At 38.1% G+C, this 18,246-nt stretch overlaps 1 protein-coding gene across 5 annotated transcripts in view; it reads left to right on the top strand.

Annotated features, from left to right (window-relative positions):
- SLC27A6 (solute carrier family 27 member 6) overlaps window positions 1-18,246 on the top strand; it is a 64,135-nt gene that overhangs the window by 10,212 nt on the left and 35,677 nt on the right. For 4 of the 5 annotated variants that reach the window (XM_033405834.2, XM_033405833.2, XM_033405836.2 and 1 more), the window contains exons 2-4: window positions 1,273-1,476; window positions 9,150-9,308; window positions 10,607-10,731. In XM_033405834.2, the coding sequence (XP_033261725.1) occupies window positions 1,273-1,476; window positions 9,150-9,308; window positions 10,607-10,731 (488 nt within the window). Of the gene's footprint in view, window positions 1-1,158; window positions 1,217-1,272; window positions 1,477-9,149; window positions 9,309-10,606; window positions 10,732-18,246 lie in introns of all 5 variants that reach the window. The other variant, XM_033405835.2, reaches the window with a different exon arrangement.

The following is an 18,246-nucleotide window of genomic DNA, read 5'->3' as shown; positions in this document are numbered from 1 at the left end:
ATACGAAAATAAAACTGGAGCACCCATGTAGAACATGAAAGTGGATCTTCACTGTTAAAGATCCATGTTGAAGGAAAGGAGTGTCACATTTTAAAAGAATTTAAAGAATATAAATAACTGTTTGTCTCTCTACTTTGGAAAAAAAAATGATGCCTCGCTCGCTTCCACCTCATCCAAGGAATGCCGATGCTCTGCTTCTTTTGTACCCCGTGGAGTGCTAGATACCTTCACGCTGAATATTTCCTTCTCCAGGACCTGCACCCACTCTCCATCTCCCTCCTTCTCTACCACTGCCCTCCTCCTGGACAGACGACAGTTTCTCCTATATTAAAGATCAAATTAAGAAGGTCTAATTCAATCTCCCAGAGTGACTCAACGCAGTCTCCCTTCCACAGTTGCTCGTTTGTTAATGTGTACAGTAGATGCTTCCTGAGAGAAGTATCCCTTTTCCTTTCTCCAGTCTGAATTTCAACCCAGACCCTTGACCTTGTGAGGACCCCTAAGCTCTTCAGGCCTGAAGACACCCGTGTTTCTGGCTTTTCTACTCCTCTGCCGTCTTTTTTGCTTGACGTGTGTTCTAGCCAGGCCTCGGATCCCACTGCTGCTGACACAGGCTCTGCTTTCACCAGCCCGCTCTCACCTGCCATTGTCATAGCCTGCTGTGCACCGTGGATCCTACTGCCTTTTCTGGAAGGTGTTCTTTTTCTCCTTTTGCTTTCAAAGACCTTTTACCTTTAATTATTCTAATCCAGAGGAAAGAGCATCTCTGAATCTCCTCATTTAACTTTTCACTCTGAAATGGTCTCTAAGCCATAATCTTGTGAATCCAGTCAGGTGTTTCTCCTGGATCATTACATTATAGTAGAACTAAACAGTGACAGACAGATGGCTTTTTGGAATAATGAGCTACTGAGTTGTATTTCAAGGAGAATGTTTAGTGCAGTGTCCTGAATTTAAATGTAAAGCAAAGTACGAAAATAGAGTTTTATTTAAAAATTGGGAAAAAAACACAATCCGGATAATGGAATCTCCAAAGTTCAATTTGAATTGGGCTATTTGCATTGATTAAATCAGGTAATAACTAGATTTTCCTTTCCGTTGGTCATGTTGAAACATACTCATGAAATGGCTGGGATGTTACTTATCCAACATGAAAAGGAAGTAAGCGTTGTATTTACATATCATCCCTGTTCCAACATGCAAAAGAACACACAAGGTGAGTGCTTTGAGATTTATGTCTTATTTACTTACTCCTAACCCTTTGGCTTTCAGATTTGCTTGAAACTATAGAAGAGATCCTTCCGAGCCTCCCAGCAGATATCAGTGTTTGGGCAATGAAAGAGTCTGTTCCACAAGGCATAATTTCACTCAAAGAAAAACTGAGCACAGCATCTGACAGTCAGGTGCCACATAGCCACCATGCTGCCTCAAACCTCAAGACTCCTTATCTTTATATTTTCACTTCTGGAACAACAGGTAAGATCCATCTGTTCTTGAAACTTAAGAAGAATGCAGCGTATTTGCAAAGCAGCAGTTTCAGGCAAATCTCTGCCATGTGTAGTTGTAGCTGAGCAAAGAACTCATGTGCCCTTGACACAGAAAGCCAAACTCTGACAGTGGGAGTCTGCAGCCCAGTAAGGATTTATTGCAGGGTGCCCAGCCTCAGATCCACTCCAACTTGATCTTTGAGTTAGGGGTTTCTTAAAGGGGAAGAACAAAGAAGCTAGGGTTAATCATCAGCTTGTGACATTTCTGTGCCAGTTTCCGGGGAGTCAGGCTGTCTCTGGTTTACAACTCTCTGACCAGGTGCTTCATGGCTTGAGGGTCTGTGAGCTCATCTCACCCTGGAGAAACAACCTGAGTTTACACGTTAATGATATCTATAATAGCTACTTTAGTACATTAACAATGTTATCCGCAAGAGCAATTTTAGTCATCTGACTCTGGTTGATTATTGTTCAGTTAGCCCAGAATTGAGGTCAGAGGGGACAAGAAAGGGAACAAAGCTTTGGATGTAGAGAGATTAATCATAAAGTTGGTAAGAGAACTTGGTTTTAGGGGGGCTCGGTTTCATAGTCACCAGACATCTCAGAAAGCATGCATCCAAGAAGGCCTGGGGTTCTTGCATCTTTGAACTCCCAAACTTGGATGAAAAAGGTAATTGTTTTAACTTTAACTTGACAAGTCACCATGTTCACTTGGCCATTGTCTCATGTGGAAAGATTTTCTTCAAGTTTGGTAGTACAAATGGCATAGGAATGTGTGAAGACTTGACCCAACCTGGTTGCTCAGAGTGTGGAATTTGGCCAGCTTCTTTGGCAGGATCTTTGCTAGCTTCCCTAGTTGCCTAATGTATAAAATGAAAAGATTAGTTTAAATAGTTTCTAATTATCCTGCTGGATTAAAAAAATCCGTTAGTCTACTTTAAAACCATTTTCTTAATTCTTGTATAAAATGTTAAATCCTAAGCACAGTCCAAGTGTAGCTGCAATTTAAGCACCTGTAGCTGGCTCTCCTCGTTTTTCATAAGTTGATTGGAACATATGAGAAACAGGAAATCTTGAAGGCATTGCAGGTTTGAGGAAGGATACAAAATAGAATCAAGTCACTAAACTTTCCCTTTTTTAGGTAAACAACAACACACACACAAAGAATGTGAAACTACCTGAGAATTCGAAAGAAATGTTAAACTTAATTGATTCTTAAGAAAAATTGAATGATATCTTTGGTAGTCTAAGTAAGCTTTTGTAATTAATTTGAAGATGACTGGGAGTTTGAATTAGAGGCATATTAAAAATATTGGTACTAATTTCTTATGCACAGGTAGTATTGTAAGCAAAACTACTGTTGCATTAGTAAAATTTTCTTACTTTTTTCTTTTCCTTTTTCCTATTTGGAGGCTAACAATGATCTCCTCTATACTGGAGAGTAGACTATGGTTTTCTTTTTGACTTTGTTTGCAGCAGCTTTGATAAATGAACTAGGAAATGCTAATATGTATCAAGTCGCCAGCATAAATTCAGACTGACTTTGGACTTTGAAAGAGACAATAAAATTTTGGAAATTATATGCTTTGAAAACTTCCAACGGAAGGTACTTGACAAATTTGTTTTTATTGTGTTTTCTTGTAAAAATAGAAAGTGACTCTGGTCTTCAAAACAATCTTTACCTCTCCCTGCTCCCTCCGACCCCCCTCCCCACCCCAAAAGAGAATAGTGTGGAGCAGACTATTAACATCTTTTGTTCTTGAAGATTAAAACCAGAGTGTTTGATACATTTGCACAACAGGCTGAAAGCAAAAGTGCTATTAATTTTTTCTGTCTGATATTTATTTGTATTAAAGTTATACATCACAGAGATGAAAAATTCTAATAGTTTTAAAAATTTTAGAGAAAAGTACCCTGCTTACCCCTCTATTTCTCCATCCCGAAACCAATTACATTCAGTATTTTTTAGATCTTTCCTTCTGTAATCACCTCCATTTATCTAAATAGATTTATGAATAGTATTTTACTGGATACTTAATAGGTACCTACTAAAAAGTATGTACTGCTTTTCCACAATGGAAGATGAGGATTTTATCTTCTTTCTTTACCACTCTCTCCCTCCACTCATTTCTTTCTCTCTGGTGCAGATACTTTCTCTCCCCAATATCACCCTAATATTGTTTCATCATAAATTTTTGTTTGATTGGTATCAGTATCATAACTTAGTAAGTACTATTTCTTGCTGAGCTCTATAGTATAACAAAATTATATTTATTTCCTTTCATGTAAAACTCTCCCCAACCTTGGATTAATCATTTGGTTTTGTTTGTTTGCTTGCTTAGTTTTCTATACACCTATAAATGGTTCGTACCCATCCCTTTATTAAAAAGTAACTCACCTTTACATGTTGCAAAGCTAGTCTGTATTCTGTCAAGCCCACGTCTTGGCTGCACCCTTCCCAGAGCTTTCCTCCCTATGATTCCAGTCTTGACATGTTGCTCTCTTACTGTCCTGGGTTCATTCCTCACCATCACCCTGAGAATTCCCTTCAACTCTTTTCTTTTTTTCTGATCCCCTGATTCTTAGATTCTAAATTCATTTCCTTAGTTTGCTTTTCATTTTATCACTGCACTGCTTTCATTAGCTGCTTGATAAAGAGTATTTAGCAGGTATGTTTTAAGTCCTTATATGCCTGAAAGTGTCTTTTTCTACCCTTACACTGGTTTGTATAGAATTCTAGATTAGAAATGATGTTGATGCAGGGGCTTGAAGGCATTGCTTTTTTATCTTCTGTCTTCCAGTACACATATTGAGAAGTCTTTTTCTTTCTGATTTCTAATCCTTTACTTGCAACCTGGTATTGTTTTTCTTTCTTTCTTTTTGGGGATTTTTAGAATCTTTTATTAGCCTTCAGTAGTCTATGATATCATGATTATTTGTACTGGAACCAGTCTTACTTATCCATTTTGCTGGTAAATTTGCAAGCCTTTTAAATCTAGAAACTCATGTCTTGCAAGTCTAGGTACTTGAAAATTTTTTTTTAAAGGTGTCTACATATTCTTCTTTTTCCTTCTTTATTTCTATTCTTTCTGCCCATTCCCTCCTTCTATTATATTTGTTTGCTTGTTTGTTCTTTTATCTTTGGAACTCTAACTTTTTAAAGATTGGCCTCCTTGCACTTAGTTATTAATTTTCTAATCTTTTATATCCTATTTTCCTTCTCTTACCTTTTGATTGACTTTTTTTTAAGTGCAAAACAATAAATTTTTATTTGTTCACAGTTAAACACAAGCAACTGCCTTGACATTTTAGAGCAAACCCTTTTGATTCCAATTCCCATTCACTAAGATTGTACCATTTCCTCCTACAGTTCACGTTTATGGCATCTCATGTGGATTGTTTGACATGCTTTTAAAATCAAGATGGGAAGGTGTAAACCTTTTGACAAGAGATGACTTTCTATAATTTAGCTTTTAGCAGTCAGCCAAAAAAAAATCTGTTTTTCACTGATGGGACCCCTTGATTTACTTTTTGAGAGATTTATCTTTTAACCCTTGCGTTCTCTTACTATTTCTCATTTTGTAGCATGTTATTTTTGTATTATTGATACTTCATTGTCTTATATCTCTCAGAATATTAATATTTTTTGAAAATTTCTCCTCTCTACCTTGTCTCTATTTTCTCTGTCATCCTTTTATCTTTTGTTTTATGTTGCTCTCTGTCCTTTACCCTAGAGGATTTTCTCAAATATCTGGTGACCTTTGGCTGTGCATATTTAAAATGCAGCCACCAAAACACACACACACACAAACAAACCAAATCCTAACTAGAAGCTCTGTGTGATTGAGTGGGATTGTGGACTGGTTAGTTTCATTGCTCACGACATTTTGTTGGGAGATTCGTGACTGTCAATTTTTACTTCCAGGCGCCTTAGATTCCTCAGATAAAAATCTTGAAGGGAAAACTAGTCAAGTGTGAAAAGGGAGCTGGAGAAGGATGCAGACTTTCTTTTATTCTCCCTACTTGTTCAACCTCTCTTCTTCCTGGTGTTTCCAGAGGCTCATCTTTTTCCAGAGAATACACATCAGATCTTATAGCAGTGTGGAGGAAGCAGTCTGGGGCTGTAATTTTATTTTATTTTTTGCATTTTAAAATATCAAAAGCATTTATTGACATTCTTCCAAATTTGGACTGTGAATGATCTTATACAGGGAAAGTTATACAGATAGCATCTCCTGTTAGCTTAAAGTTCTGAGCAACATGGGGTCATGTAGAGATCAGAGCAGAGCAACATACAGAATTAGGCATATAGTAGATGTCATGCTTTAGAAATACAAAGCTATCAAAGAATGTAACAAAATCATATTTTTTACTGACTAGGGCCCTTGGACTCTTTAATCAATAGAAATTGATTAAGTTCTACTCAATAGAAATTGATAAGAGGTCAGATGAGGGATTCATGCTAGGCTTTATCGGGACTTGTGCTGCACATGAGGAAGTGAAAAGAAGTAACAGGTGCCCTTACTCCCTGAGGAGGGACTGGTTCCTTAAATGGTGGGGGTGGATTGGTGGATTGGGCTGGAGGGTGGCTTAGGTGTTCTGCCCACCCCCTGGGTGGTACTTTGTGCAGGGATCACGTGCAGTGCCCTGCTTTTGCTCTGGGCACCTCAGAAATGGCAGTTGATCTGTGGCCTTTTTGTATTTTATTGTTCATAATTGCCTCAACTGTGCATGCGTGCACAGTTATTTTTAGTCCCTTATAGTTTCTTTGTATTCTGTTGCTCAAGGTGAAGCAACTCCAATAAAGGATCCCAGGCGCCAGCTCCCAGCCTGTCTCACGTTGAGCCTTGTTAGAGGCTTCATTGACATTTTTTATTAAAAGCATCTCTCTTGTTCTCTCTCTCTAATATAAGCTGATGTTTTGCAACTCAAAACCCAGAGCTGAATTAAGTGATGATAATTGTAATGAACATGAGAATTAATATTAGTATGTCACCTATTATCATAAAAATCACTTGATTCTCACATAAAAATCTTATAATGTTGATAACGATGAAGGTGTTGGTGCAAGTTACGAAGTGATGTAAAGAAATGAGACTTGGAAAAGTTAGATGACGGCAGTAGAGTTTGCTCATAGGCCCTTTCAGGCAGGTTATAAGGGAGCATTTTGGATTATATTGAATCTTTCCTAATCATTTTACTACTATGAAGTTCTGTTTGCCCAAGCTCACCAAAATATTATATCCATGGACCCAGGAACAGACTTAGAATGTCTCTGAGTAAGGAAAGGATTGAGGTCAGTTTTTATACCATTCACATGTCTTTGACCTGGGAGATTCTGTGAGATCTTGATGAACAAGGGGTGATTCCCTTATCTATGACTCTGATGGAATTGCTTCTTAAACATAACTCCCACCTAGCTCCCTCTTTATAGTTCCATATTGATATTCCACCTGGGGGGGTACCTGGCCATCAAGTTTCTGAGCCTCGCTGGGGTTCTGTGGGAGCAAACCAACTTTCTTCAAGGCTTCAGCTTCGGTTTCATCTTCTTGGGTCTGCTGTGTCAGTCACCAGTTGTCTATCTGCCTTTCTTTTTTTTCTTCCTTCCTTCCTTCCTTCCTTCCCTCCCTCCCTGCGCCGGGTCTTAGTTGTGGCATGTGAATTCTTAGTTGCGGTATGCATGTGGGATCTAGTTCCCCGACGAACCTGGACCCCCTGCATTGGGAGTGCAGAGTCTTACCCACTGGACCACCAGGGAAGTCCCCATCTGCCTTTCTAAAATTGTGTTGCTGTCATCTCCAATTCCATTCTTTTGGCCTATGTATGTGTTCAGTCTGCCAGCTTCTGGTTCTGTTGTTGCTCACTGAAATTGGTTAGGTGCCTGAAGATCTCTAGGAAAGGCTATTTAAGCCTGGTCAGAGCAACCTTGCCTTCAGCCACTCCGGTAAGTAGCGGGAGGGGGAAAAAGACAGAACTGCCTTCCACGCTGCGCCTGGGGCTAGTTGCTATCACCATCTATGTCTCTATTTACTTTTGTCCCTCCTTCTCCTTAATCCTATGGATTCTTTCCTTTTTCCATTTTTCCAAAATTATCCCCGAATTCCCCAGATTTTTTCATCCCTGCCCCTAAATTGGTTTTCTCTTGATATCATCTGTTCCTCCTTCTTCCTGCTAATCCCCAATTCACTGGACACAGCCTCACTCCCACCTTTATGCCTGGACCTTATCCCAGTGGTCTCCTCACATCTGCGGACATGTGGGGAGTTTCAATGCTAGGGATTCATAGAAGGTTAGAAGAACAAAGGACTTCAGAGACCATCTAAGGTAGCATTTCTCCAAGCATGTGGCACAGCATGTCCCTTCATGTCTACAAAGAAGGGAAATAAAAGTTGTAAAGGGGCTTTATGACCACATGAGCTTGAGAAACATCATTGAAAAAATAGTAACATTTCTGTACTGTTGGGCTTGTCGAAAGCTTTAATATGTTAATGTGCTTTCTAACTCTTCCAAGAAGGGACTCTAACTTGCAGTTTTAACGTGCTTCATTTATTCTGTTGGTTCTTCTTTCCTTCTTTAAAACTTTAAACTCCATGAACCTTTGATCACTTTCATTTGTTGGATAAGCTCCTATCTGTTGTCTCATTTATCAAAAAGTCTGAGTACCTTGAATGGTTTAATAATAAATTAATGAGATCATTATTCACTTAAAGCTAACCAAATTAGGAACGAAAACATGACTAATTCGCTCACTAAAGTGCTTTACAGGAGTGACATAAGCACACAGGTGGAAAATAACTAGATAAAGCATCCTTCTTTTTTCGACATACCTCCAACTGAAAAGTTATTTTTAAGGCTGGGTTGCCATGAGGTCAGGAACAATATGGAAAGTAGGGAATATGGTGACTGAAGAACAGTAGGTGGGAACTTCTCAGAAGCAGAAAATGCATAAATATTTGCTCTCAATGAAGAAGAGAAAGGCATTGCATTATCAAGAATCAAGGATGCTAGTCTCACTCAAAATCTTTATACATGGCTTTGAGAAGAAATTTTGGAGGAATTCCCAGTACATGTGGATGACAATAAACTCTTAGGGTGTGAGATGCCAACCTATCAGGAAAAGCCACAGAAACTTCTTTTGAAAAAATGTAATAAGTGAATTTTGGTTAGGGTGGTAGGCAAGATCATGCCAATTTTGTGTATGAGATCTTCCAGTTAATGGAAATGGAGCACAAAGCCTGTCAGAAAATATCAAAGCAGGTGCAGCAGCAAGGCGGACTTGAGGCTCACCCTGGTGAGTGTCTGGAAGTCACTGTAGACTGGGGTTCATAGCTACATGTGCTGTCACCAAAAACCCATGACAACTTGGGCTTTATTCAGTAAATCTGTTGAACCAGAGAAAGAATGATATATTTTTGGCATCTTTATAGCAGATATGGCTCTTTGAACCTTACAAGATCTCAAACTCTATGTAATTTTATAGTTTTAATCCTTCTGGGTAGATCTAAGATTCTAGAGATTAATTACAGTTGTAGCTGACATTTGTATGGCCCCTTTTACCAAGGATATAGACCATTTTGATGTATTTTTGTCTCAACTGCTGTTGTAGCTGATACCAGCATAGTATCTATTCTATTCTTTCTTTCTTTCTTTCTTTTCTTCTAGGTCTCCCAAAAGCAGCTGTGATTTGTCAGCTGCAGGCTATGAAGAGTTCTGCTGGATTATGGGCTTTTGGTTGTACTTCCAATGACATCATTTATATATCCCTTCCTCTGTATCATAGCGCAGGATCTCTCCTGGGAATTGGTGGATGTATTGAGTTAGGTAAGCTTTTATTTTCTGTTTCATAAGTTCTCAAAATGCCTAATAATTGGAACTTGCCTTCATTAAAGTGCAAAACTCTATCAGTAGAATTCAGAGTGATCGTGTGCATGTTATACAATTATAAAAAAATATTTATTAAAAGGACACAATTTCATCACATACTTCAGCATATGCCTGAAGTGGCAAGAGCAGTAATTTGGCCTTGTGGTTGGATCTGGCTGTAGACAGGGCTTCCCTCTCCATGTGGTCGCTCACCCTTGAGTGGTTGCCGCCCCTGCCCTTAAATGGTGGTAGGAGCCTTCCCAGAGGGTGAACTCAGAAGCTGTGTAGCTCTTAAGTCTTAGCCTCCTCGGAAGTAACATGGATCATTTCACCTGCACTTTGTTGATCAAAGCAAGTCAAAAGCCAGTTTAAATTCAAGATTTGAAGAGTTGGGAAAGAGACCCCACTTCTTGAAGGGAAGGGTGGCAAATTCACACTGCAAAGGTAAGGGCGTAGGAGAAATTGTTGAGGCTATCTTTGCAAACAGTGTACCCCAGATACCCAAGAAGTCAGTTGGTAGAGCTGGTGACTCAGTAGATTCCATTCATAACCGTGCTGAGATTATGTGTCTGTTACTAGTTAGCCCAGAAATAATATACAGAGATAATTCACCATTATTTATGTTTGTCTAAAATACTATAAAGTAATCTTATAGAATAGTATATTTCAAATATGATCAATGTCCACAATAAATAAAGATGAGGGTCAAGACATTAGTATTTTCCTTGGAACATACTCATATGACTTACATTGTTATTAAAATTAGGATGTTACAATTAGCAGTCATCAATGAACCTTTTTTGTTGGTGCTTTCATACTAACTCTACCTTACCAGCTCTCAATCTCAAACTATATTGAGACTGCTTAAAAGTTTTTAAAAATGAATACTATATATATATTCAACGTTGAAAGCAAGTGAATATTCTTGGTTTCTGTGAAGAAGGATGACCTCATCTATATTCATGCTCTAATACTTGTAATTCTCCTACATATTTTGACTGCTTCTTTCATCCCATATATTGCAAAAAGTGTATCTACAGTCAGAATATAAAATTACAAGATGAATATTTTTAAAAGACTTATTGGACTGTAAGATTAATGTTTTCAAATGAGCTTGATATAAATGGCCACTGATGGATTATAAAAGCCTTGAAAGTGAGCAAAAGTGTTCTAGACAGAGCAACATCATTTGTGTTTTACGTTAATTCTGCCCTTGAATTTTTTTCCCTTTTGCCTTTTTATACCTTTTCTTGTAGGTGCTACTTGTGTGTTAAAGAAGAAATTTTCAGCAAGCCAATTTTGGAACGACTGCAAAAAGTATAATGTGACTGTGTTTCAGTACATTGGAGAACTTTGTCGCTACCTTTGCAAACAACCTAAGGTAAGAGTAATCGTTGTCAGAGAGAAAATGTAACTTCAGAAAGAAGAAGAAAATAATTGAGAGAAAATAGTTTTTGTTTGCTTATACTCCATTTTCTTCCAGAACATAGTTTAAGTGACTTACAAAGATGTATGCAAAACCCCAAGATAAAATGAGTATAAAACAAGTCAGAGAAAATAAAAGGAGGATATCAGGAATGTACTAATGTGTTTTATATTGAGGCAGGAGAAGACAGACTCGCAATCCAGTCCACTTCATGTTTAGACGGATTAAAATTTCTGTAAACATAGCATGCATCTGATTATGAAATTTTTTTGTGTTTACAGAAAGCAGTTATTCCAAGGGTTGAATTAGATCATCTTTTAAAATGTTGGTCTTTAAATAACACACAAAAACTAATAACAATGATTATACTTGTTTTTCTATTTGTTTTCTTTTGAATAAGTGATTACATCAGAATATCTTTTTGTTTGGTTTTGCTGTAAACTTAAAAAGAAACTTTGCTTTGACTTGCACTTGTCTCCCCACCACCTCAAGCAATCATTTCCATGAACTTTTGATAAATTGCCCCCTTCTGAAAATAGACCCGCAGAGACAGTTGCATTAGCCTAAAGCTTGTCTTTATTAGTTCGTTTGCTTTTTTGCCCTCAGAAGTTGTTGTCCTTTTCCTGGTCTCATTTGTATTTTGAGATGCTTATTTTTTCACTGTCTGATTGTCTAAGCATTCTTGAGGCTACAAGGAAGTTTCTCAGCCTGTAATCAAATCAAAACCAGCCGCCCTTGAAGGATGGTAACAGAGGTTGCCTTTCTTTACCCACAGCACAACTGAGACGAGGCTGGAGGCATTTAAATAAGACTTTATTAAAGATATGGAATTACACAGGAGAGATAACACAGAGAAGAATCTGAAACTGGATAATCTTATTTACAAAATGCCTGTAAATTTAAGCTTGGAGTTTGCCATGGAGAGACCTTCCATCTAACTCCTGACCTGCCTCCTTGTGGGAGAAACCATCCTTCCTCTTTCTTTGGTCAGGAGTACTTCAAATAGCTAAAGATTCCCCACATCCACAGCTAAGACAAGGAGTCCCAGAAAAGTGTTTTAGCTTTTTGACCTTTATTTTCCTCCAGGAGATTTTGCCAATATCAGAGTTGTGGTCTTACTTGAGGATTCCCAGTAGAATAATTATAATGCCACAAGCTACATATTTTCTCTTATAGTTTTCATTGTATTCTTTGATGATATGATATCTGGACTATGTAATTTAAGGAATTAATGCCCTCCAGTAAAATGAAAGCCTCCTTCAGTATAGGACATAGTAAGCACTACCTAATGAACTTCTTCATGGCTTTTCTAGACCATGCCCCCACCCATTCTTATTTCCTCTCATCCTTTATTAGCAACATTAACTTTTGCAAGATCATTTGCTCTGTAAGTATCTATTGAATGGTTGGATTCATGCATTAATTTTTTTCTGAAGTTTTACCACCTTAAACGATGCTGTACTTAGTAGCTTCATGTAGGGCCTCAGAAGTGAAGGTAGTCAAAGGGCATGGGTATTTTGGTGATTTTTTTATGGCATATTTCCAGACTGCTGTTCAGAGTGGTGGATGTGATTTAGAATCTCATCAACAATGTGGGAGTATGCCCACTGCACAGTCTCTTATCGATACTGAGTGGTATTAAAAATAGTGGTCTTCCAGTGTCCTTCATGGAAAACTAGACACTAGTTGGTTTTGTTTGTTTGTTTGTTTGTTTGTTTTGCCGTACACGGGCCTTTCACTGTTGTGGCATCTCCCGTTGCGGAGCACAGGCTCCGGACGCGCAGGCTCAACAGCCATGGCTCACGGGCCCAGACGCTCCACGGCATGTGGGATCTTCCCGGACCGGGGCACGAACCCGTGTCCCCTGCATCGGCAGGCGGACTCTCAACCACTGCGCCACCAGAGAAGCCCGACACTAGTTGTTTTTGTTGTTGTTGTTGTCAGTCAGTAACGCTTACATTTTACTTACGTGGGTAACACCTGAAACACGTTATGCTTTTTAAGCTTCCTCAAAAGTCCCTGTAGGATGGAGAATAGGGAGAATAGGCCAGTTTCCATGGCCCACCCTGTCAAATACGGTTGATGAAACCCAACTTGCTTGGGCTTCGTAGTGATATTCTGTTTGAACAAAGAATGTCCTATTTAAAAAAAAAAATGAGGAAAAGATTTCTAATTTTATTTATAATTTTATAGACTAGAAACAAACATTTTAAATTTCTTTGTTATTTATAATTTTATAGACTAGAAACAAACATTTTCAATTTCTTTGTTAAGATTACTGGCAAGGTGGGATAGTTTTCTAGCTGTATTTCCCTTTTAAAATACCTCTTCTGAGTCTTTTACTCATCTCTTTGGCACATAATGTTTTATCTTATTCATTTGCGCTCTCATTTCATATAATAAAGGAATTAACAGTTTGTCGTATTTGCTACAAGTCTTTTTTCAAGGTGTTTTCCTTTGACATTTTTAAATGAAATGAAATAGTCTTTTCACCTCTCTGAATTTGTAATGCACTGATTTGGGGGAAATACTATAGCTGCAGAGAATTTGAGAGAACTAGGAATTGAAAGCAGAACTCCTGGTTGCTTTTAGTTATTAAGTATTCTAACTCTTAATTAAAGTTCTTTGAGGAAAGACGAGTGTTTGTGTAATAATCTCTAACCACTTACCTGAAGACAAGTTGAGGAGGAGAGAGAGAAATAAATATAGATTTGCCAAAGGAAAACTGAATGATTTTTTTTAGCAGAGATGCGTTGTATTACCTAATCCTCTTTGTTGATTTCTCACAGAAAGAGTACAAACAGTTCTTGGCATTAAAGATTGGGAAAGGGAGAAAGTCATTTTGTTATGACATCTTATCCCTTCAAGGAGATCTTGCTTTCTTGCTGTCCAGTGTTCATTCCTTTCAGTGAACTTCCCCTGAAAGGAAGTGTCAGTGTCTGCTGTGCAGCCAACATAGCAGGGGGTTCAAGTAGGGCCACAGAGTGAACAAGTGACATGGTCCACATCCTCAGAGAAATTAAATTGCGTGTCTCATGAGTCGTGGTTTGAAGCCCCATAGATATTTAATATAAATCTTTAAAAGAAAGTGAAACCACATATTCCCTAAGTATATCCAGAGTTGTTGTCAATCTCAGGTAAGTAATATATTCCAAAGGACATTTACCTGCAGGCAGAAGCCACAGTCTGAGTTGAGTGTTTGTATATAGCTGTATAAAAACATCCTAGGGTTGGTTTTCCCTGGCTGGAAGCACTTAGCACCCCCCACCCAACCCCATCTTTTTTCTCTTTTTAAAAACTCCAGTTACAAAATTTCCTTTTGCATAAACACTGGATGTGCCTCAAACTGCTGGCAGCCACACTGTCCTTAAAAAAAAAAAAATGCTGAGGTACTGGCTTCTCTTAGTCATGGAGTGTTGGGGTAATTATCCTCTTCCCCTGAGACTGGGAAGGCAGCTCTTTCCCCACTTTCCAATCTTCTATATTTTCTACATTACTGAAGACCATCCTACATTTTATGATTGGGTCTAGCTCTATATTTTCTTAATATTAATGCTGCATTTAATATCAATAGGTGAGGAATGTGGTGGAACTCTAGACATCAGTGATCCTCTGGGGGACTCTTGCTGCACAGTTTATCTTATTTAAATAGCTCTGCCATACCTAGGGATTTACCTAGGAATAGGATCATGTCACTCATTCATTCATGCAAGTAATGTAGGTTTGAGTTGAAAGGGGCACAGAAGACAAACAAGACCCCTTTTCTCACGTAACTTACACTCTGGTTTGAGGAGAGAGAAAATAAGCCAGCAAACACATGAAGAAAAGCGATTACAGATAATGATAAATATTATGAAGAAACAAAACCAGCTGAGGTGATGGAGACCATTGAGTGGTGAGAGTGGGGCATTGCTAATTATAATAGATTGAATGGTCAGGGAAGACTTCATTGACATGGTGACCTGTGAGCTGAGGAATCGTTATGACAGGTGGGATCCAGCCATGGAAAAGCTGGGGGACTGCAGTCTGGATGGAATAACCTGAAAACAGAGCAGCCCACAGAGGACATAGCCTGAGTGTTTAAACAGAAGGAGCTGGGTCATCCATAGACCAGATCTTATGGGGCTCAGTAGACCCTGGAGGAGAAATTTGATTTTGTTCCCATCAGAGTATTTGGAAAAAGATGAAGGCAAACTGGAAAATACTATACCAATTTGGGATCTATTTTGAAGGAAAGATAACAAGACTTGTTAGTTCAAAAATAGGGAGTGAAGAGTGAAGAAATGGATAGAATCAAGGATGCGTCCCAGGTTTCTGGTTCAAATGTCTAGGCAAATTGCAAACCATTTGCTGAGATAAGGAAAACTGAGATTTGGGGAATGAAAATTAAATTTCTTTTGGACCTGTAAGTTTGGTGTGTTAATTAGACATCCAGGGTAAGAAGTAAAATAGGCAGTTGGATGCAAGGATCTGGAGCCCAAAGAGTGCAAGGGATGGGACCTAGTTAGCAAAGACCTATGTTATAATGCATAAGTATGATGCCTGTTTTTCAAGTTAATGTTATAGTTTATCATTTACACTATATAGTTTGTCTATAGCTCTCAATGTGGAACGCCCACGTTTTGACATTCTCAAGGCATAGCTTATATTCTTTAGTATATATTTGTATATATGTTTTTTATTAATTATATCCTGTTTCTTTATTCTATTTTCTTAAAATCTAAGATATTTATTGGGAGCCGGAAAGTATACTTATGATTCTGGATACTGTAGTGAAAATATATTAAAACTTCGACAAAAAGTATTATGCTCAACTCCCATCATGAAAAGAGACATTTTTAAACACCTGAATGTTTGATGAATATTTATTAAATATTTTTCATTAAATATTGTTCATTAAATTCCATATGGATTGTACTAAATTTGTCACTAGTAATGTTTAGACAGTCCTGTAGTGAACCCCTAAGTGTTTTTTGAGGGTAAAAAAATGAAAATGTTGAAATTGATGACGTGAGATTTTTTTCAGACTTCAACATGAAAGGACACCTACTTTATTTTCTCCAAAGAAAGTCTATCATTTCTTTCAAGCTTTAAGAGGTTTCCTTGTCATATTTAGATAAGATGTAAGGATAAAGACAATGCAACAGTACCAGAGAATAAAATTCCAGTAGGGGAGACTAAATGATGCTGACTTAACCTAAATCTCTTGAATTTGTTGTTTATTTGTTTTACCAGTTATGTTTTGAATGGGTCTGAAGACAGGTAAAGGCTAAGTGCATTGGCATTACCTTGTCCCTGATTCAGGGCATTACCATTTATTCTTTTCTTTTCTAATTGAAAATGGATATTTTTAAAGCATTTGTTCTTTTTATCGTGTTTTCATTTTCTTAGTTTCTATATAACTTCAAGTGTTTTACCATTATGTTTTCCCCATTTCACATCTTGTGAAAGATGTAGTTTCTCAAAGCATTAAGCTGTGGAAACTTTTTCATCACACATAGTAACCTCTAAGGAATGCCGTTTTAAAACTATTGTGAATTTTAGTTGTTATTGAGATGTTCTGATTTAGTTTCATTACCATTGTTTTCTCGACAACACTCAAAACAATTGATTTTACCTCCAAGACCTAGTCGTTTAAAGATATTTTTAAATTTTTTCTTTTCCCCAAATATTTGAAGCATATTATTACATGGTTGAGAAAATCAACTCTCTTTTAAAACCCAGTTTTTCTTGAATAAATCAAAGATGTGTTTACTATTCTCACACTAAATATGAAAGCATTTAGAAAAGTCAGCAAGGAACCAGAACTTTCTTTTCTGCTTAGAAACTACAAATATAGAAATATGAGGGATGACAGAGGAGAAGGCCATGTGAAGACAGAGGCAGAGGTTGGAGTGATGCAGCCACAAGCCAAGGTCGCCTGGAGCTACCAGAAGCTGGAAGAGGCAAGCAAGGATTCTCCACTAGGACCTTCAGAGGGAAGATGGCCCTGCCAACAACCTTGATTTAAGATTCTGGCCTTCAGAACTTTGCTGATCATCTGAGCTGTGATCGTCAAACATGGTTCTTTGTCCCTCCTAACATCAAACAGTGAATTTCCTTGCTGCAGAGGGGAAATTGCACCTTTAAAGAGAAAATATCACAGGGTGCTTTCCACAATGCAGTTGCTGTGGTTATCTACAATAATAAATGCAAACAGGAGCCAGTCACCATGACTCATCCAGGCACTTGACATATTATTGCTGTCATGATTACAGAATTGAGAGGTAAGGATATTTTGAGTTACCTGGAGAAAAACATCTCTACAAATGACAATAGCGGTTGGAACTCGAACGCTGCCAAAGAACTTCAGCTGTGGCTCTCTAGTCTTCATGTCAATATCCTTCATTATTTTGATGATTATTTCTTCAGCATGGCTTATATTCTACTTCATTCAGAATATCAGGTACACAAATGACGGGGACAGGAACCAGAAGAATTCCAACTAATAAATGATGAAGGGGACTTCCCTGGTGGTGCAGTGGTTAAGGATCAGCCTGCCAATGCAGGGGACACAGGTTCATTCCCTGGTCCAGTAAGATCCCACATGCCATGGAACAGCTAAGCCTGTGTACCACAACTAGTGAGCCTGTGCTCTAGAGCCCATGAGCCACAACTACTGAGCCTGCTCACCACAACTCCTGAAACCTGTGCGCTCTAGGGCGGGTGTGCCGCAACTACTGAGCCTGCGTGCTGCAACTACTGAAGCCTGCGTGCCTAGGGCCCGTCTTCCTCCGCCACAAGAGAATCCACTGCAACGAGAAGCCCACGCACCGCACCCGCTCGCTGCAGCTAGAGAAAGCCTGAGCGCAGCAACAAAGACCCAACGCAGCCAAATGAATAAATAAAGGCAGAAGGAAAAAACAAAAAGAAATATGAGGGAGTAAGATAAAAAAAAAAAAGCTATTAGCAACCTAAATGTCAGTAGAATTAGGAGGGAATTAATGTTTTGGAAAGTTTTAGAACTGCGTATATATTAAAGACTTTTTATAAGTGCCAATTTTAATTCTTAATGATTCGTAGTTCGTGGGTAGTGGTACATATAAAGTATACATATCTTTTTCTGTCTATCTGCTTATACCTTTCCTGCTGTCATTTCCATTAAGAATACATATATCCTTTATTTATTAAATTTCCCTACAAATTTAGCTTTATGTGGAAAGCCATCAGATAGTGTGTTGGCTGTGGAATCAAAAGACAGGCTCAGTTTCAAGCTCCTGTTGTATGACTCTGCTGGTCTTTTCTCTTTGAGCCATAGTTCCTGTCTTTATATAAATACCTACCTCTCCTAATTCGGCCTTTGATTCTCACCATCTGGTTATGAGATATATGTGAAAAAATGTAAACTGGTAAGCCAATACAAATGGAAGGATTTTATTTTTATGCAGAACATGGTAATGTTTTCCATGAATGTCATTATAAAATTAGAGT

The sequence above is a fragment of the Orcinus orca genome, chromosome 3, assembly GCF_937001465.1.
Source record: "Orcinus orca chromosome 3, mOrcOrc1.1, whole genome shotgun sequence".
Lineage (NCBI taxonomy): Eukaryota > Metazoa > Chordata > Mammalia > Artiodactyla > Delphinidae > Orcinus > Orcinus orca.
The sequence above is the reverse complement of the archived record's forward strand: the minus strand, read 5'-3'. Positions and strand labels throughout refer to the sequence as shown.